Source organism: Physcomitrium patens, chromosome 13, assembly GCF_059467195.1.
Source record: "Physcomitrium patens ecotype Gransden chromosome 13, ASM5946719v1, whole genome shotgun sequence".
Lineage (NCBI taxonomy): Eukaryota > Viridiplantae > Streptophyta > Bryopsida > Funariales > Funariaceae > Physcomitrium > Physcomitrium patens.
This window is the reverse complement of record NC_143422.1, coordinates 12,448,727-12,470,940: the sequence shown is the minus strand read 5'-3', so window position 1 is coordinate 12,470,940 and position 22,214 is coordinate 12,448,727. Positions and strand designations below refer to the sequence as shown.

Here is a 22,214-nt window from a genome sequence, read left to right as displayed (position 1 = left end):
GCGCGCAACACCGACTCTCGGCTCTGGATGGATAAATTATTAGATTAATGAACGAATTTTGTGGATGAATGAACGCATTCGTGAATGAACGTCTGGATGGATTGATAAATAGATGAGAACCAGTGGATGGATGTGCGTCGTAACCACACTTGAAAGAACTAAGTTCCATTCTACTTCAGAAAAAGTAAGTGTGAAAGAGTGCGTTTTCTTCTTTGGAAATATCTCATGTGGCCATGTCTCTAGAATATTTGAGTGTTTTTACTTAATTATTAATTTATTTTTTAAAAATAAAATTTGACAGGGCACTAGTGAAAAAAATTGGACCAGTGAATAGAATTTTCAGTGATCTTAAATTACAAAGAGCAAGACAGTTGTAGTTTATTTGAAAATTGCAACTAATATATGAACAGATGATGGAGTAGCTGTACGTAAGCAAAATGAGACTTGGCCATTTCATAAAAAGGACAAAAAAAAATTACCAAGAGAGAAGAAAGTATACACAATATATATATATATATATATATATATATATTCCAACAATACTAAAGATTCTTTCAAAGAGTTGAAGCCACTTCCAATCATGAAAAATAAAACATTGCATCAATAATTTGTTCAACAAAAACTTGTTTCACACACCAATACAATCAATTCACAACACAAACACAGAAAACCCAACTCCCCTCACTCCCCACACACAACACCAATCATCCAAGTATTATTATTTAAAATCCCCCCCCCCCCCCCCCCACCTTCCCATGCATGTGGTGTCCTCCTCCTTGTCTTCCATAATAGGGTTGGACATAAGCAATGGAGGAGGATGGGGACCCAGTTCCGAGCCCATCAGTAGGACCTCACCTCACATTTTCCTGCCCAGAATTACACAGGTTCAGGGGAGGGGGACATTGGGAGACAGAGAGAGTGAATCTGCATCGGAATGTGAGGTTCAAAAAGTATAAACCCTCCTCCAGAAAAAGAATATGCCACCCCATTACAAGGCAAGGGATAGGGAAGCATGGGAGCACCACCACAGAGACTTCCCTTGGTCCCCTTTCATTTCCCATACCCCCATCCCCCATAAAAGCATTCACCCAGACACAAAAAGGAAAGCATGGCAGCCACATACACACACTGAACCAAACCCCCGGGGCGTACGAAAAGGGGAGTCTATGCCCGTGTAACAACCCCCCCAGCACGAGACCAACCGCCATTATCCACATGTCACAGTGACTTTACCTTTTCCACCATAGTATTTCACTTTTTTATTCTACTTTATGAAGGCCCAGTTGTGCTTTAGGGCACACAGCTCAGTCCAACGAACAGAGAAATTGGATGATTATCATCCAAAGGCGCCATCTCCACGGTCCATCCCCTGGTCGCATCGACGGTTGAGATGAAGCCTGGGGGAGAATCCACGAAGGATTCACATGAACGGAGGGTTGGGGAATCGTAAGCGGAAGGTACATTTCCCGGGAAACACCGAAGGAGGCACGAGGGCCCCGCAGTGTTCGATGGACACGGGCTTGTGTTCTTCTGCAGTTGATTTCGGTAGAGAGCTGATTTTGCGCCCCCAGAAGATTGATTATAAGCGTCGCCTCTGCTTGTTCTCTGATCGTGGGTGTTGCGTCGTTTGCGCCTCTGACGACCGTGGTGCGCGGTTCCGGGCCGCTTCTCTTGCAGGCTGGCTTCATAAGTGTGTTGGCTGGAGAGAGAGAGAGAGACAGTGAAGAAGAGTCTTCGGGAGACACAGAGAGCGAGAGAGAGAGAGAGAGAGAGAGAGAGAGTGGGGTTGTTGCTGTTTCTGGGAGGGACTTCGGGAGGAGATTGACGGCGCCTGGCAAGGTGAGTGAATGGATTTGTGTTGAGATCGGTAGGGATGCTGGATTTGATATAACTGTAGGGATTTGCTGCCATTTTGCTGTTTTTTCAGAGTCGCAGATCTGGCTTGGGTGTTGTTGTTGTGTGCAGTTTTTTATGTCGTTCCCCGTTGTGTTTTGTTGTCCTTGAACTGGGGCTTCTTTGTGATTCAAGATTATTTATTTATTTATTTATCTGTTTTTGTGTGTGTGTGTGTGTGTGCACAAAGATGAGAGAGCCACTGTAGGTCACTGTATCCGAAGGTTGTCTTGTAGTGTGTGAAGTGTGCGTCGATTTTTTAATATTTTTTTCCACTCTCTTTTTGAGTGCATTTTTAGTGGTTGATAGTTATGTTTTTAGTGTTCCGAATATAGAAGTTTCAGGAAGACCTGTTCACACTCATGTGAGGGCGTTTCATGGCTACTAGAATTGAATCTTATTGTTTCGCGGTGTTTAGTGTAATTCGGCTCCTGTCTAAACTTTTTTCTCTTGTAAAGCTGGGGAGCCCTATATCGTGAATACCGTTTTCTTGATTATTGGAAGTTTCCACCAGTGAGTTGTATTTCCATCCATTTGGAAATGCGTTTGATTTTACTTTGAAGTTTGGGGTTGAGCTAGACCAGTAGATGTGTAGTAGCTGTTTCCTGGATTTGTTGCATTCGTTTTAATCCATTTGGGTCGCAATGCATCATGCTGGAGAATTGTGTCCCAGTGGTGTCAATCTAATGTGTATGCGAGCTAAGATTCGATTCGGATTAGTATTGTTGTATTCCTAGTTTTTTTAATATATTCAAACTGTATAAAACTTTTGTTTATTTCGAGTTTTGCCTTGTACGCGTCTTTTAAGATTCTGCTTCGGATAGCCTGTTCCTGGATGGCGCATCGCTAGGTACTGTTCCTACCAGTGAGTTAAAGTTCACGGTAGCTTTGGAAGTTACCAAGTCGTGAAGCCAGCCAGGTTTTAGCGTGTTGTCTCGTGGTGTGAAGCACCTTGTGGGTTTAGATAATGAAAACCCACTTTGGGATGTTTTTCTCTTATTTGTTGCTTTTCAATTTGAAGGCTCGTTGCTTATACTTGCGTCAAAGGCGTAAAAATTTCGCATTTCATCACTAAGAAGTATGACGTCTAACGGGACTGCAACGTCTAATGAGGCTGCGCCAGCTAAGCAGCCCACTTTCAGGAGTTCTCCATTGAACGCTCGCATTCTTTCCGGCATGGAGCGTCGTACGGTGGCTGCTCACCCATGGCACGATTTGGAAATTGGTGAGTTTGCCCGCTGATTGTTTCCGTTCCTTCGATATTTGCATTGTTGACTTGACTTGAGCTTTGTTTAGTTGGGATTATATGGTCTCTTACACAAGCTTACTCATCCAAGGGCGAGCGAACTCATATATTTTTACTTGCAATATGTCCCTCAGGTCCTGAGGCACCAGCCATTTTCAACTGTGTAAGTTACACCGACAATTAGTTGAATGCATACAATGTGCCTATATTTAGTATTATGCGCTTTTGCGTTGTTTTAGTTCATGTGAGATAGGGGTTCCCGTTCTTAAGGTTGTCCTCGCTTTGTAAATAGAAAAGTATGACTCCATCTACTGATTACAGAACTATACACATGCACACATTGAGTGAAAGATAGCACTTCGGTGTGCACTGAAGGCAATTTAGTGATTTAGTTAGCATTGTCCTAGTCAAAGGGGTGCTCCATCTAGCAATGGTTGACATTATGGGTTACATCCAGCCATTAGGACAAGTAGATTTTCTGGGAATTGATCCCTGAGATTGATTTGGGAATTTGCTGAACAGGTTATCGAGATTGGCAAGGGAAGCAAAGTGAAGTATGAGCTCGACAAGAAGAGTGGTTTGATCAAGGTTGATCGTATTCTGTATTCATCTGTTGTGTACCCACACAACTATGGTTTCATCCCCCGCACGCTTTGTGAAGACGAGGATCCCATCGATGTCCTCGTCATCATGCAAGAGCCTGTTCTCCCTGGATGCTTCCTTCGGGCCCGGGCTATTGGCCTCATGCCCATGATTGACCAGGGTGAGAAGGACGACAAGATCATCGCTGTCTGTGCTGACGATCCCGAGTACAGGCACTTCAAGGACATCAAGGAACTCCCTCCCCACCGTTTGGCTGAGATCCGTCGGTTTTTTGAGGACTGTAAGTCATTTTCATGCGTTCATACCTCTGGCGCACTAATTTATTTTTTTTCGGTAGTTTTTTTTGTTTTTTTTGTTTTTTTTCCTCCCTGTGTATGCTGCTGTCATACATCATGGATTTTAATGGGTTTGTTTTAGGTCTATTAATATGGACATTCACTTCACTGACTAGCACGCAACCATTGTTACAGACAAGAAGAACGAGAACAAGTCAGTCGCAGTGGATGAGTTCCTCGGCCATGAAGCCGCGATCGACGCCATCGGACACTCAATGTATGTCAACCCAAATCGGTCCTTAATTGTTTTGCTTGTTGTAAACTGGTTCAATAATGACTTGCGTCAATTTATCCAGAGTTGACGTTCCCTATTGAAATTTTGGCTTGTCGTATTGGAGCCTTCATGAACTGACCATCTAGTTTAGGGTCTATCTTGGTTTGAGTTAAGGTTATCAAGCACTGGTAATGTTTGGATCTTCTGGACTCTTTGCAGGGATCTATACGCCTCATACATTGTGGAGAGCTTGCGCCAGTAGGAGCCCGGCACTGTCGCATGTCTATAGCATGGAAATTAGATATTTGTCCGGTCATCATTATTATTCTGAATTGCCTGTAGTCCTGTGACTACTACATCGTCACACCGACGCACAATTTTTAGTACATATTGATAATGTACAAGCCGAGTCTTTGATCGAACACATTATTTCCCTTCAATCCGCTTTCGGTCCTTATTCATGTCCTACGTTGTCGAATCCTTGGATGACGAATACAAAATTAAGATTCCGCTAACTCACTTGGTTGAACAACTCCATGCTGCGGGTTCATGGGCATGTTTTCCAAACGAAGGTTATGCATTCGTTTAAATGAGATTGAGTATGCACCTTCTGGGTATAGCTACAATGAAGGAATATGAACTACATGCGAGAGCAATATCACAACCTCAAGCTCAAACTCGTCAGCTCGACTGTGCGCATAGATCTCAAAGTCGACTTCTGCGCCTGCATCTTTGCTTAATACGGGACAAAAGTGTGCATTTTTACATGTGAAAAATGCATATTCATTTTGCAAGTACTTTTGCTCCTTGTGTTTCAAATTAAAATTTTAATTATGTGTTTGTTATATAACATAACATAGTATATGTGCAATCAAACTGTCAATGGATATGAAAAATTTTAGTGGAGTTTCTCTAGTACAAAGTCTCTTTTGTCCATTTTTAAAGATAGACAAAGTGAAAAATTGCATTAGAGCTTTTTAGAACTTTTTAAGGTAAACAAAGTAGTGAATGATTTAATTTGCAAATAATTCAAGTAAAAATTATAAATGTTGTATATTGTAATAGAGTTTTCCAATAAATTTAGATTGATTGTTAAACTCTTTAAAACTTGGATGGTTAAAGCATATATATTGAAGATTAAGTTGATTGGAGAGTAAGTTGGTTATGTTATTTTATACCAAAAAATATTTTAATTTTGAATAAATTGGATTTATCTTTGAAATAAAGAGCTATTGTTGTTGATAAATTGACATTGATGTTGGAAAAAAAAAGACGGTCTATACCAAAGAAAATTAAAAGCTTTTTAACTAATTGGTAAGTTTGATTTTCTTAGATTTGTGTACTTGATGTTAAATTGTAGATTGAAATATGTGTAAATTTTTAAGCAAGATTAATGGTTTAATTAATAATTATTAAAAATTTGAAACTACTACAAAGATTGATTAGTGTTGATTAGGATTTAATTAAGATTTTATTAAGATTGTTAAAGTTTGTGTAGTTTGCTTAGGATCTCATTAAAGTTTGTTATTAATGTTATTTATAATTTTTTTATGATTTTTTTTATGATTCTTTTAAGGATTTTTTAAAGATTCCTTTGAGATTTTATTAATAGTTGATTAGGATTATTAAGGCTCAATTGGAGCTTGTTTAAGATTTTATTACAATTTTTAGATTCTTTGTTTTTTGCAAAATTCAAGTTTGTTTTTTATAGCCAAGTGTGAGATGATTCTTAAGAAAGACAATACATAATACAACACCGAAGACATCAATATAATTCAAAACTCTTAAACATCTAAACTTTAAATTTTAAATAAGCAAATTAATAAAACCATAAACATCGATGTAATCCTAAATTCAAAATCTTAAACTTTGATTTTAATAACTACATATAAATTATCATTGTCAAGAGAAATATACAAACCATCTATTATAATTGTGTCTAATACTTATTAAGACTTTAATTTATTGATTTCTTACTTAACACATCTATTTCAATTTATAAATATTTTTTAATCATAATAAACACTTAAATAATCAAATAAAATTTACAATCTTAGTATTTTTACTTTTAAATATTATTATTATTATTAATATTATTTTTAAAAATTCTATCAATTAAGATGTATTGATAAAATGAATGATATGTTAAATAAAATCTAAAAATTTAAGTTGTCAAAAAACTAATTTTGTCTAAATAGCCTATATATTATTATATTTTTATATGTATATTTTCAAAACTTAATTCTATATTTTTTATTAACTTATGAATATACTCTCTATTGATTTTTAACTTATTTTGAAAGGTATCATTTTAAAATTTAATTGACTATTTCTTTTGGCAATGATGTGAAGTTTGAATACCTCTCTATATTAATGGTAGTTAAAGATGTGAGGTTGCTCAATTCATTTAATTATGATGTCAAGCTTAAGGACCTCAACATAATTAAGGTAGTCATAGATTTGAAGTTGCTTAATTCATTTGGTAATGATGTCAAACTTGAGTACCCTCCTATATTAATGGTAGTCAAATATATGAGATTGTCCAATTCATTTGGTAATGATGTGAAGCTTGAATACCTCATTATATCAAAGGTAGTCAAAGATGTGAAGTTGCTCAATTCATTTTACAATGATGTCAAGCTTAAGTATCCTTCTATATTAAAGATAGTTAAAGATGTGAGGTTGCTCAATTCATTTAGGAATAATGCCAAGCTTGAGTATCCCTATGTACTAAAGGTAGTCATGGATGTGAAGTTGCTCAACTTATTTAGCAATGATGTGAAGCTTGAGCACCATCTTATATTAAAGGTAGTCAAAGATGTAAGATTGTCTAATTCATTTGGAAATGATGTCAAGTTTAAGTATCCTCTTATATCAAAGATAGCCAAAGATGTGAGGTTGCCTAATTCATTTGCTAACAATGTCAAGCTTGAGCACAATCTTATATTAAAGATAGTCAAAGATGTAAGGTTGTCCAATTCATTTAGCAATGATATCAAGCTTAAGCACCTTCTTCTATCAAAGGTACTCAAAGATGTCAAGCTCGAGCACATTACATAATTAAGGTAGTATAAGATTTGAGATTGCTCAATTCATTTGGCAATAATGTCAACTTTGAATGTCCTCCCATATTAAGGCATTTTAAAGTAAGAAGACTTCCTATTGATATTGGTAATAATCTTAACCTACTACAATATTTTAGATAAAGTATCTTTAAAGAAGTCATATACTCTAATTCATTTGGTATTATGACTTGAACATCCTTCTAAAGGAAGTTTGAGCATTCTTCTAAATCAAGTTCAAATAATATAGCAATTCTAAAGAACATATTTGGCAATCTTTTTATAAAGAATAATTTTTTAATTATAAGACATTTAAACTCTTAAACATTTTTCAAACATCTATTTCATATTGCATTTACAATACTTTATCTACTAGTTGTTTTAATTTGTATCCTTTTGATATATCTAGTAGAAAATATTTTAAACTTAGAGAATGCTTTACCAACACAAAGAAGATGCTTAGTATCTTACTACAATTTTGGGAGTAAACATATCAACAATATTATATAAAAATCCAAGTGATGAAAAAAAATCACTTCTTCTTTCATTAATATTGTTTTTATTTAAGTTTTTGTCAAATGATTCTTCCAACTATAAATCAATACAATTAAATATACAATTAGATTAGAATTTTTACATTAAAAATATACTTAATGTACATATAAAACTAATTATAATATAGGATTAATTTTTATAATATTATAACTTTATATCAATATTCATTTCAAAAATATAATAAATATTACATAATATATAATTAAATAAAAAATCTAAACTTTAAATGTAGATTATTTATTATTATTATTAATTTCCACATTTCATTTAGATAATAGTTAAGTAAAATTATCTTGTTTACTAATCCATAAAATGGATCTGCATTCAAATTTTACATTTTTGTGTATTTATATTCCATATTCCATGTTGTATAGTTGATTATGTATTCTTATTATTCTATCTTTGTTGATCAATGTATCCAATATAAATTCTACATCTTGTTCAAATATTCTTTTTAAACTATTTGTCTATAATTACAAGGTTCTTTCTTTTGATATGCCTTGAGGACATACATCACTACAAAAAAAATAACATATGTCCATATACATAATATTTTCTTTAACTTTTAAATTTTCAAATTTTACTCTTAATATCTTTCAAATCTTGTAGTTACTATTGTTTTCATCTCCATCTAACTCTCTTTACTTTTTCAACTTTTGTAAAGCTCATTCTTGATATCTCAATTTTTTGTTCTCTCTTAAAAATGCTCCCATAACTTTTAAACTCAATTGTAAGCCATTGTAAGCTCTTATAATTTTTTTGCCAACCTCAACAAGTTTATTGGATAAATTTTCTTAGCCATAAGAATGTGTGATAAATAACTTCAAACTTGTTTCTTCATCAAGTTCTTCAATATTTATCTTACAAACTTCTTTACCAAAATACTTTATTATTTTAGAATTTCAAGTTGTTGCATTTAATGTGCTACCATTTAAATGTCATCTATAGGTACAAAACCTTCAATTTGACTTTGATTCTTTACATTATCAAAGACTAAGATAGTATTATTCTTCATTAAGAATAATTTCAATATTTTTTTAGCTTCTTTTATATCCTTTGGTTTTGATTTGACTTTAAATTGTTCTAAAATATTGCAAGAAGTTGTGTAGAAATTACTACCACTTTCAATGCACTCAACAAAACATGAGGCCTTGTACATATGCTTCACATCAATTAATATAGCCTTTGCTATTGTCATCTTGTTTATTTGACATATTCCAATAAGATACAATACCTTTATTTTATTTGTACATTGTTGTATTATATGTAATAAATATTATGCTCTACCAAAAGTTTCTTTGTCTTGTAAATCAATTTGCAATTAGAAAATTCATCCATAAATCAACTATAAAAATCAAAATAATGTATTTATTACATTTAAACCTCGTCTTATTAACTTTAGCTTATAGTAAGACATGTAAACATTGTTATAGAATAGAAGAGTGTTTATAAGTTTGAAATAATATTAATACAAATAATTCAATACATATTCTCTATAGTTTTTAATACAAGTCTTACCAATGACAATCTATTATGTATTTGCTGAAATTCTATATTTTGATTACAATTGTCTTTCAATGCTCCAAAGTTTGGAGCATTTTTAATGCCAATTTCATCTAAGTATTTTTTCTTTAGTAATTCCAATTTTTCACAAATATTTTCAAACTTTGGCTAATGTAAAGGATTCAACCTTTAACATTCTTGCATAAGCTCAATCAAGTCATGACAATTTGAAGATAAGTTTGGTCTTTTATTTTTTTCAATTCTTTTTAATATCCCTTTCATTTCACAAATATTGCAAAATGGATCTTTTCTAAAAGAAGCTTTGAGCATATCATTGCAAATGAATAAACATTAGCTTTAGAAGGACACATTGTCGTTGTTTGAAATTTATTTTTCAATGCTTTTAGAGCCATATATCTAAAACTACCATAGATATAATTATTTTTTGTAGCTTTTGGTTTTCTTCCAACTTCAATTTTGGACATTCTAAAATCAATCACTTTCACAATAGCATGTCAAACAATCTTATTTGTAATCTTTGACTCTACAATATTAACCAAAATATTTTCAAGCTTTAGATCGTAATGTACAATATGCATGTCATGCAAGTAACATATCTCATTTATAATTTGATGGATAATATCAATAAGAAAAATATTAGATACTTCTAATATTTCTTCTAACATATTGCTCAAATTATTTTGTATTAATTCTATTCCAATATACAAATATTTTTTTTATTCTTTTATCAAAATAGATTCAATACTTTGATTGGTGCTATCTTTCATTTCAAAATAATATGTTATTAATTTGGAATAGCTCAAACTTACTAGAATGCTTATTTCTTTGATGATCATTTTATCAAGTTTAACATCTATTTTTTTAATTGCATTCATAAGTCCCAACCACTTCAATTCATAAACTTCACCATAACTTCTATCATTTATGTATTTTATAATTTTAAGACTATAGTTTTAACAATAGTTTTAAATCATCTAACTCTCTACCTTTTATACAAAGTAAATCTTACAATCTTCATAGTAGATGCTATAACAGGGCATGGATAAGATATTTGTATTATTTGCACATAGAGTTATGTAGGTGGAGTCATTTTTGAGAAATTTCTAGAATTTAGGTTGGGATGGTGGTTCATGTGGGATCGACCATAGAGCCTTTCAGAAAGACTTAGGATAGTTATCATGGTAGGACCTACTTCTAGAATCTTCTAAAAGGACAAATATTTTGATGGAGTCCACTATTAGAGACATTTTAGGAAGTTCCAAGATAGTTGAACAAAATATAAATAAGGCTAATTGAGGCTATTTGGGCATTTGATCAAGTATGGCTTTAGACTCTTTGTTATAATAAAGTTAGGTTTTTTTGTTTTATTTTATTTGATTTTATTTGATTCTATTTTTTCAACTTAGTCATATCTTTTAAGATCCATTCTATTTATTCACATTCAATTTTAATTTAGTCTCTTTGGTCTTACATTGTGTTGAGATCTTTGTTCTTATGGATTTGATAAGGTTTTAGATCTTAGAAAATCTGATCCTATTTCATTGATATTAGAGTAGGTGTTAGTTTGTTCTTTGGTAGAGTGTTGATAGCCATTGTTTAATTGGAAGTCAATTATTGTGATCACATCGGGTACTAATTTCGAGCTACAATGAATTACCTTAAGAAGTCAATTGGAAAGAGCGAAGGGATTACAATATCAAAGTTCAGCAAGGAAATTGCAGCATAAAAGATATGATAGAGCAATCTATGAGTGGATTTTTCTCCCCTCACTTAAATTTGATTTAATTAGATTATAAATTAGATTAGAGCTCAATATTATTTGATGTGGAGATGCAAATCATATATAAGATAGGAAAAATAAAATGATATAATAATCAAGATTAATCGAACAACACAACAAGTTAGTTACACATTTTTATGATTTAATTTTTAACATTAGTAGTTCATTTAGTTAAGTGCCTTTCAAGACTTATTCCATAAAATTTAAAATCTAAAAATTAGAATAAAATAAAATAAAAAAATGAATACTATGCTAGAAAGCTAGTGTAGGGCTTTCCAAGATGGTATTAACCATGTAAATCATAGTTCTATATAAGAAGTTATCTACGGATGAAGTTTTGATGACAAAACTTCATGTAGAATTAAAAATTCAATAATAAATAGCCTTAAATATTTAAGTTCAGTACTAACATGATTTTAAGATTTTCAAGATAAAAGATGAAAGTTGAAAGATTACAAAATTAAAAATAAAAAGTAAAAAATAAAATTAAAATTAAAGTTAGAATTAATAATTAAAAGTTATGTAGAAGTTCAAAAGTAATAGAAGTAAAATTTGAAGGTTAAAAGTAAAATTTTAAAGATTAAGATTAAAAGAAATAGGAAAAAATTAAAATATCAGATTAATTTTTATTTTATTTTTTATTTTATCCTTAAAAGATAAAAATGGATGGAAAGATAAGAATTTAAGATTAATTTCTAGAGTGAGGTAAGAAGTTCTTTGAAATTATTAAATAGAATTAATTAATGATAATAAGACAAATGAGTGATAATATAGCAATTTAGGTGCTAAAGGATGTGATTAGAGGGTGATTGGGAAAGGAAAACTTAGAGTATGTCGAGTTTAGGGCATCAGATTCCTTGTCGTTCGGAAATTTGCCAACATTCTTTTATAGCTCTTTTGCACTTGAAATTTTCTAAGATTGAGGTTGACTTAGAGTTGCTCCTATCTATCAAATTTCATGGAAATCCAAGGTTTGACGTCTGAGATATGTGTTTTCAAAACAAGGTGACTTGAACTGCCTAGGCAGCAAACCCCCTTCTACTTAAAAATTCACTAAAAATTTCTTATTAGTTTAAAATTGAAAATTATAATTTTTCCTAAAATTTCACTTAGTAGATTTTCTTCTTTAGTAAATTTCAGCACAAAAATGTAGGTAAATACTAAGATACAACTTTTCAAAGCTGGTTGTTTAAAATTGCCGAGGCAGCAGATTCCTTCACATTTAAAAATTCATTAAAAATTTGATATAGCTTGGAAATAAGTGATTTAAATTTTTTAGTAAACTAAACTTTAGAGTGCATTCATTTCAAAAATTCACATCAAAGTTGAGTTAGAGGTCACCAAGTTATAGATGTTTTAAGCCAACACTCTTACTCTGCAAAGGTAGAAGACCTCCACCACCTTGAAAACTCACCAAATATTTGTCACAACTTCAAATCAAGCATTCCTCATGCCATTACAAAGCTAGGAGTGAGTAAAATCTGCTTACTAAGTTTTACAAAAATAAAATAAAAAGAGATAGACTAAGCGAGTTAAAATCGAGGCCATACAAGTTTAAAGAAGAAGATTTGCATTCACAAGATGGGAGGATATTTTGCCATGGCTTTGCCACAAGAAGATGGAGAGAGAGAGGGAGCTCAGCCACCCAAGCCCTCTTAACCAGGTGGGAGGAGGCCCAAAAATGGTGGACACATCTCCACCATCAAAATCGGAAAATCTCTAATTAAGATCAAGGGTCCTCAATAACTCTCAGCCTAATCCCTATTTTAGGACTAAAAATACCTAGAACTCAAAAACTAACACCTTTTTGATAAAACTAATACTACCAATGTCTCTGAAATATATTTTTATCCTAAGATCGACTATTCACAAGCCCAAATCTGAATTCTAAATTATAAGAACCAATTAATTTGCTAACTTAGTTGTAAATTTCAACTACAATTCTAATTCTAATTAGCCTTCTTGGAAATCAGCAAGGGTTCTTGTCATCAAAGCCTTCGTGATCACCATTCTTCAATTTAAACTCTCTTAAGCATGAACTCTTGACAAATCCAAAACCTAATTGCAAATTGGCCTTGAATTAATAAACTTGTGATTTTTTCTAATTTTTCCTTTTTTTTCAACTTCAAGTAGTGATTAAAATCACTATGAGAGGAAACTCCACCAAAAAATTTAGCTTGTCTCGATCCTTTTAAGATCATCATTAATTTAATAATTAGAATTTATATTTTTAATTCAATTAAATTATAAAATAAAATTTAAGCTTAAAAATCTTTAAATTAATTAAGAAGATAGAATAATTAGGTTTAAAAGACTTTCTAACCATAGTCAAATTAGAAATTAGCTTTTGGATTAAAAATTAAGATTGTGGATTAATTTAAGATATAATTCTTAAGAATTAAAAAAAAATTCTATTAAAATTGTAGTTTTAATCCTAATACAAATCAATAAGAAGTAGAATTAGAGGATCTACAAACATTCAAAGAGGTGATTAGGATTATAAAGAGTGTCAATGCTATAGATTTCTAAAATCGTAGAATATGACCTATAACACGTAGTCCCATACCACTAGCCAACACTGTGGCACAACAACCAATGTTGATGGACATTGATACTTTGCAAGGACCATTGATAACACAAAGATGACAAATATTCAAGCAAAAGAGGTTGTGCTTTTATTGTTAAGAGACAAACCATCAGATTAGAGACTATCTAAAACATCAAAATTCAAGTACCAACAAATCATGATAGATTTATAATCTCAAGGGCCACCACGTTCATAAAATAGTAGAGTAGATAAATGGGGCTCTTCAATAAAGGCATCAAAGACTAACATTAGAGATAATTGTCATTTTTCAAAGACAAATAATATAGCCTCGGATAATTATTAAAAGAGTTGGTTGGTATATATAATGGATTGACTAAGATGATAGCCATATTGAATGCTTATAGATTACATATAATAAGGTATAGATAAGATATTTATATTTTTGATATATTAGAATAGGTAATTGGAACCATATTTGAAAAAATATGGAAGTTTTTAAAATTGAGGCTAAGTTAGTAGACTATATAAGAACCACCATGGAACATTCTAGAAAGAGCTTAAGGCAGTTATCTAGATAGGGCCTACTATGGAACCTTCTAGAAAGAGCTTACGGTGGTTATCTAAGTAAAATCTATCATAGAATCTTTTAGAAAGAAATTAGGGTAGTTATCTAAATAAGTTCCATCATTTAAGAACATTCTAAAAAATTAAGAGTGGTAGAATAAAGTATAAACATGACTAAGAAGGTTCTTTTGGGATATTTAGTCAAGTATGGCTTTGGACCTTTTTCTTTAGTAAAATTTGATTTAATAACTTTTTGTTCAGTTCAATTTTGTTTTATTTTTGTTTGCTTAGTTTTGTCTTTTATGTTTTATTTTGTTTAGTTTTTTTCAATTTTATTCTATTCTATTTTATCCTACTTTGTGTTGAGGCTATCACAAGCTACTCTTAAAAAGTCAATTAAAAAGAAAAAAGATATTATAATAGTGGAGTTTACTGAAGAATTACAACATGGGAGATATGACATAGCAATCCTAGATGGAGGCTCAAATACAACACATCTTAGGCCATATAGCTACTTTGTAAGGACAAATAAAAGCCTCTAGTACAAAACAGTCAACATTTGTTAGATTGAAATTTAATAAGTCTAGTACATACTCTGAGACTTTAAAGTAAAAAGATGTATGTCAATGGCTCTTCAACATGCGACAATACATCAAACTATTTGAGGCAAATGCCACTGAAGTAATTATGTATGTAGCTAGCTATTTGGAAGATGCGGTAGCCATTTGATAGAGACATTGAATTCACAGCTATAGAGCTCAAGGTAGATTTTGTGAATGGGAGGAGTTTAAGACCGAGTTTAGGGATCAATTTTGGTCCATCAATGCGGAAAAGATAGCTCACAATCAATTGGAAAATCTTACATAATCTAGGTCAGTGCAAGATCATGTCTCTTGATTCATGTCTCAAAATTGACAATGTTTTAGAGAGAAAGATGATAAATTGATTTCTATGAGGTCTGAAACCTAGGATCTAGCAAGAAGTAGAACTATAGGATTCACAAACGTTTGAAGAAATAATTAGGATTGCAAAGATGGTAGATACTATAAATTTTAGAAATTATGAAATATGACTTATAGATTAAAGTCTTATGATGTTATCTAATACTATGGTACAACAATCAATGCCAATAGAAATTGATGTCCTATAAGGATCATTGATACGACAAAGACGACAAATATTTGTACAAAAGGGATTATGTTTTTATTATCAAGAGCTAGGCCATCAAATTGGAGGTTGTTCAAAATATCAAAATTTAAGCACCAACAAATCAAAGCAAGTTCATCTTAAGACTCATGAAGTCAAAAATGGAATAGAGTAGGAAAACAAGGCTTTCTAATAAAGACATTGAGGGCGAATATTGGGAGATAACTACTATCTCTTAGAGACAAATGACATAGCCTTGAATGACTATAAAAAAAAATCAAGTAGTGCATTTGATAAGACTACTAAAAAGGCAACCATATCGAATGCTTATAGATTGTGGCTCTACAAAAAATTACATTTTGACTAAAATTATTGACTGACTTGGGATCAAAACTAAGGTAATTAAAGAAGGGAATATATACCTTGCAGATAACTAAGAGAATGTATTAACAAAGATATGTGAAGAAAAATCTTGGGGTTGAATAACACTTAAGTTCTAAGACAGAGCTTTAAGATAACAAAGCTAAAATATGATGTTATCTTTGATATACTATGGTTAGAGGTGGCAAATAAGGAAGAAAAATCTCTTTTAAAGATGATAGATGTAAGATGACTCTTCATACATCTACATTAAGAAAAGAAAAAAAATAATTTGAAATTAAAGACTTACTCATAGGAATGACCTTTATGAAGAAGAAAATACAACATAAGCAATTGATATATATATATATATATATATATGATGGTTCCAAATCTTGCATCAATAGTGAAAAAGATAGCTGAAAGAATAGAATAGGTAGAGCAACTCATATGAGAATATCTGGATGTCTTTCCAATCTACCTATTTAGTAGTGTGCCTTTTGATTAAGGTGCCTTCTTTTAAAAAAAATTATTACTTGGAGCCAAACAAGCAAGTCATCTAATTTATCACCTAATACCAAATGAACTTGAAGAGCTACGAAAGACATTAGATGAACTCTTGGAGAAGGACCTCATTCAAAAAAAGACATCACTATAGAAAACACCTATACTCTTTGTACTCAAAAAGGATGGTGGACTTCAACTTTGCAACAACTATCAAGGCTTCAATAAACAGACTATTAAGAATGCATATCCACTTTTACGTATAGATCATCTTCTTGATTAACTTCAAGAAGCAACCATCTTTAGTAAATTAGATCTTTGAAGTGGATATTAAGAAATATCTATTGCAAAAAATAAATATTAAAAAGATGGCATTTTGTACATGCTACAAATATTTTAAATGGCTTGTTTTACTTTTTGGTCTCACCAATGCTTCAACCTCTTTCATGAGTTATATGAATAAATTATTTTTGAACCTTTTGGATAAATATGTAGTTATTTTCATTGATGATATCTTTTTATATAATAAAATCTTTAAAGAACATGAACAACACCTATGAAAAGTGTTGCGTCGGTTATAAGATAGTCGCTTTTATTGCAAGCAATCAAAATATAAACTTTAGAAGTCAGAAGTCATCTTTTTAGGATATGTAGTATCTTTTGAAGGTGTACGCATGGAGCAAGAATAGATGAAAGTAATAGAAAATTGGCCAACTCCTAAGGATGCTTTTGAAGTCTGCTCATTTTTAGAACTTACTAGATATTGTTGTTGTTTTGTTTAAGAATTTGCATACATTATTGTGTCATTTATGAACCTATTGGAGAAAAGTGCTCTATTTGAATAGAAATTGGAGCAACAAAGAGCCTTTTATAGGTTGAAGGAGGCATTTATTATTGCTCTAATATTACAATCGTACAATTTCAACCTTTCTTTTACACTTGACATTAATTCTTTGGACTTTTCTATTGGAGCGGTACTTCAATAAGTCTTTGATAGAAACCTTTAACCAATAGCATATAAATCATGTAAGCTTAGAAGATCAAAGCATAATTATACTACACATGATTTAAAGCAATTAAAGATTGTATATGCTACAAAGGTATAGCGATACTATTTGTTTAAAAAACTAGTGGTGGTTTGAATTGACCATCGACTCTTCCTACATGATTTACATCTATGTCAAGGTCATGAATCTTAAAGAAATAAAATCCTCAATATACTATTATATCATTAAAAAGAACTAGAAAGTCACTCAAAGATGATATAAAATTGAAATAGAATGGCTATTGCCAAAAACAAGAAGACAAAAAACTCTTGAAAGAAGACCAAGGATTGGAAAGGCATTGACAAGAAATTACAAGATAGACATATTGACATGTTTATTTTAAGATAGTTAGTGATTGATTGACAACAAGCAATAAATAAGATAAAGATTGTAGTCTTAATGATGGCTTATTCTATTTCAAAAAATAAATTTATGTACCTCACAATACTATATTTTGTATATGCATAATTCAATAGGACAAGACATTTTAATATCTGGACATCTAGGGCAAGAGAAAATTCTAGAATAGATATCAAGGACATAATTTTGATCACGTTTGGATTGTAATATTTGAACTTTTATATCCTCTTGTAATTCATGTCAATATAATAAAGTATGCAACACAACATCTCCTAGATTATTGCACCCAATTCTATTACCTATGCCACGTTGAGAGCATGTGAGTATAAATCTCATTACATGTTTTTTGTAAACGCCTCATAATCATACCACAATTTTTGTCTTTGTAGATCAACTTTTGAAGCAACTTCACTTAGTTGTAGTGCACTCAGATATTAATGCCTCAATACTTGCATGAGTCTTCTTTGATACTATCTTTTATTACTATAGATTACCTTGTATTATCATTTTAAATTGAAATCCACGCTTTACAAAAAAAATTTGGCAAGCCTTATTTAAACTACAGGACTTATGATTAGCTATATTTATAATTTTTTATCTCCAAATAAATAGATAAATAAAGTATACAAATTAGACATTGGAAGATATGTTACGGATATTTGTAGTAGTTCATCATAATAATTGGGATGAATATTTGATGCCCTTGGAGTTTTCTTACAATGATAGTATTTAAACAAATATTGATTATTAACCATTTTTTCTTAATATTGATTAGCATTTGATGATGCCAATAATTCTCAATTGTCCCATTGAATCCAACAATCTGATAATAAAGGAGTTCATACAACAACTTACAATGGCCTTACAAGAGGCACAACATTGCTTTTTTATCGTACAGAATTAATAGAAGGAATATTCAAATAACCACTGACAATATGAAACTTTCTGAAAGGATGATTAGGTATTACTTTTCAATGCCAACTTGCCACTTGCTACATCAATCTTAATCCATAAAATGATATCTTAGTGGCTTGGACCTTTTTGTATTTCAACAGTGATTTCTAATGTTGCATACTACTTTGAGCTTCTACCACATATTTGGATCTATCTAGTCTTTTATATTTTGCAATTGAAGAAATTTCACACAGAGCCAAAGCGCTTTCTGAATTGACACCAACTACCACTATTAGTTATAATTCATAATCAATAAGAATATAAAGTGGACGATATTTTGGAGTATTGTTATCTTTGTCATGGTAGTTGACATCGACAACTTTAGTATAAAGTTCTTTGAAAAGATTATCCCATCTACAATGTAATATGGAAACCTATACAAAATCTCACCTATTATTAAGAAATAATTTGGAGATATCATTGGCAATGAAATAAGGACGTTCCACATTAGTAGAAGAGGATTAACTAGTAACAAGGTATAAGTAAGATATTTATATTGTTGATACAAAAGAATAGATAATTGAAACCATGTTTGAAAAAATATGAAAGTTTTTTAGAATTAGAAGTAAGTTAATGGACTATGTAGGATCTACCATAGAACATTCTAAAAAGAATTTAAGATGATTATCTAAGTGGAATCTACTATAGAAACTTTTAAAAAAAGAAAAAGGCTTAAGGTAGAATCCACCATAGAACCTTCTAGAAAGAATTTAAGGCACTTAACTTGGTCGGATCCATCATTTAGGAACATTCTAAAAAGTCTAGGTTGGTAGAATAAAGTATAAATAGGATTGGCAAGGGCCTTTTGGAGCATCTAGTCAGATATGGCTTTGGACCTTTCTTTTAATAAAATTTGGTTTAACATCTTTTTGTTCAATTTAGTTCTATTATATTTTTTTTTGCTCAATTTTGTCTTTTGTGTTCTATTTTGTTTAGTTCTATTTAATTTTGTTCTAGTCCATTTTGTCCTATTTTGTGATGATATTTTATATTGCTGTAAATTAGATGGATTTTAGACTCTTAAGATAGACCATTCTTGTTTCATTGAAATTGTATGAAAAATTGCATCTTGAATGTAATTGTCAACTAATTTAGGATTAAAACAAAGGTGATTAAAAGAAAAAATATATATTAAGCAGATAATCAAGAGAATATTGTTGTATTATAATTATTTATAATATGTAAAAATTAACTAAAAAATATAATATATTTATAAATTTTGATGTATAATAGAGTGGTTAATAGGTTAATTTAAAGAGAGTTGATGTAAAATTTTTTATTTTTAGATTTATTTATATTAATAATAGTATTTAAATTATATAAGATTTAGATATTTAGTATAAAACTCAAGGAGAAGATTGGGGCTCAAAGATGAAGATCCAAACCTCTAAGAAACTTATTTGAAGGGATGAAAGTAAGGTATGGATGAAGGTAAAAGGTAAAAATCTTCATCTCTATTTATTAAAAGCCATATCCAATAGGCATTTAGCAAGCTATCTGCAACCATAATAAGGATTTTAGCAACTTTAAAAGGAGCATTTGAGAATTGGAAGCAAGGATTATAAGGTTTAAAGTTTGCACTACAATTTGTATATATGTTTTAGAGGATTTGGAATTAAGGTGATGAAGTTATAATTTTTTGATGTTAAGGTGAATTTTTAAGATATAATATTGTTATTTTGAAGATATGAGGAATTTTATGATAGATTTTAGAGATTAGAAGTTGCAATCATAAGAACAATTTTAAGATCTAAATCTTTTGTAAAGGAATTTTGTATTTAGAATTTTTATAAAGAAGTTATAGAGTATTGAAGACAACACATGTAATTTAAAGATAATAAGTAAGTCGTTTTATTGGTAGTAATGGTTGGAATCATATGTTGAGTTTTCAAATGAATTGTTGGTTCATAATTATCAAAAGTATGTGTTATTAGGTTAAAAAGTTATTTATCAAAATTTTATGATATTTGAATATTTAATTTATGAGATATGAAGAAATTTTCACATAGGTATATATAAGTAAGAATTTGAAGCTATTTTTAGAATTTTGATATTATCTCAAGATCCATAATAAATTTGTAATTTAAATTTATAGAGGTAGTTGTTAAAAATAAATCAATACTTTATATAAAATTAAATTTTTTTTTGGACAGTTTGTTCATGAGATATGAATTGTTGAAGTTTGGAAAAAATTTACCTTAAGGATATACAAGGTTTTATAATATTTTTATCACATTTTTGATGATCTTTGATACTTAAGGCTTATGTATTAATATAATTGCCTCTATAGGGACAATTTTATATATAAACTTGATATTTTTTTTAATCTTAAGGTTTGATTGAGCAATTAGTGATAGCCAAAAGCTCAACGTCTTTTTAAGGAAAATTCTCTCTACTCCAACAACATGTTGAGCGAAGCAAGTTAAGAAGAAATCTTAAGGCTAAATGACACCTTTGTCTTAAGAGAGAAGTTTAGAGTAACAAAGCTTAGATATGATATTATCCTTAGTATGCCATTGCTAAAGGTGGAAAGTAAATAGATCAATTGGCTAATAAGGACAATCTCTTTCAAAGATAGAGGACGAAGGATAATTCTTTGTGCCTTTATATTCAATGGGATAGCAAAACAATTTGCAGCTAAGAGTTTACTTATAGGAATGAACTTTATAATAGATATATATATATATATATATATATATATAACATAAGCAATCAATATTTGTAGTAGTTCAAAATCTTTTCTTAATAGTGAGAAAGACAACTAAAGGAGTAGAAAAAGTAGAACAACTTATACATGGATATCTAAATATCTTTGCAGCCAACTTATCAGTGGCATGTTATTTGATCGAGGTGCCTACTTCCAAATAGAATTAGTACTTAGGTGTAAACCAATAAATTGGTGAATTTATTGCCTAGCACCAAATGAACTTGCAAAATTACGAAAGTTACTAGATGAATTCTTGAAGAATGGCCTTATTTAAAAAAGCATGTCGCCATAGGCAATACTTATATTCTTTGCACCTAAAAAAGATAGTAGACTTTGACTTTACATCAATTATTGAAGCCTCAGTAAGCAAATTGTCAAGAATGCATATCCACTTCTACGTGTGGATGATCTTCTTGATCAACTTTGAGGTGCAACCATCTTTAGCAAATTGGACTTTTGGAGTGGTTGTTGGGAGATCTCTATTGCCAAAGAGTACATAAAAAATGATATTTTATATATACTATATAAATTTTGAGTGGCTTATATTATCTTTTGTCCTCATCAATGCTCCAACCTCTTTTACAGATTACATAAATAGATTATTTTGGAACCTTTTGCATAAGTATGTGGTTGTCTTTATTGATGATATCTTTATTTACAGTAAAATCCCTAAAAAGCATAAGCAATATCTATAGTAAGTGTTGCATCGATTTTAAGTATGAGTCATCAAATTGACTCATTTATTGTTTTAAGATAAAAATATGCATTTAGAATGCTTTAAATTATAATATATAGTAAGTAGTATAAAAATCC

General features: G+C 30.8%; 1 protein-coding gene across 3 annotated transcripts; it reads left to right on the top strand.

Annotated features, from left to right (window-relative positions):
• Window positions 1-1,624: 1,624 nt before the first annotated feature.
• On the top strand, window positions 1,625-4,731 carry LOC112290549 (soluble inorganic pyrophosphatase 4). Of its 3 annotated transcripts, none has more exons than XM_024536920.3 (6): window positions 1,625-1,839; window positions 3,017-3,118; window positions 3,274-3,302; window positions 3,662-4,022; window positions 4,213-4,294; window positions 4,511-4,731. In XM_024536920.3, the coding sequence occupies exons 2-6, from the start codon at window positions 3,070-3,072 to the stop codon at window positions 4,551-4,553; spliced, it is 564 nt and encodes a 187-aa protein (XP_024392688.1). In that variant the 5' UTR covers window positions 1,625-1,839; window positions 3,017-3,069; the 3' UTR covers window positions 4,554-4,731. The 3 variants fall into 3 exon arrangements, with proteins under 3 accessions (XP_024392688.1, XP_024392687.1, XP_090111506.1); XM_024536919.3 differs by having other exon boundaries at window positions 2,915-3,118; XM_090255380.1 differs by having other exon boundaries at window positions 2,084-3,118.
• Window positions 4,732-22,214: the final 17,483 nt, after the last annotated feature.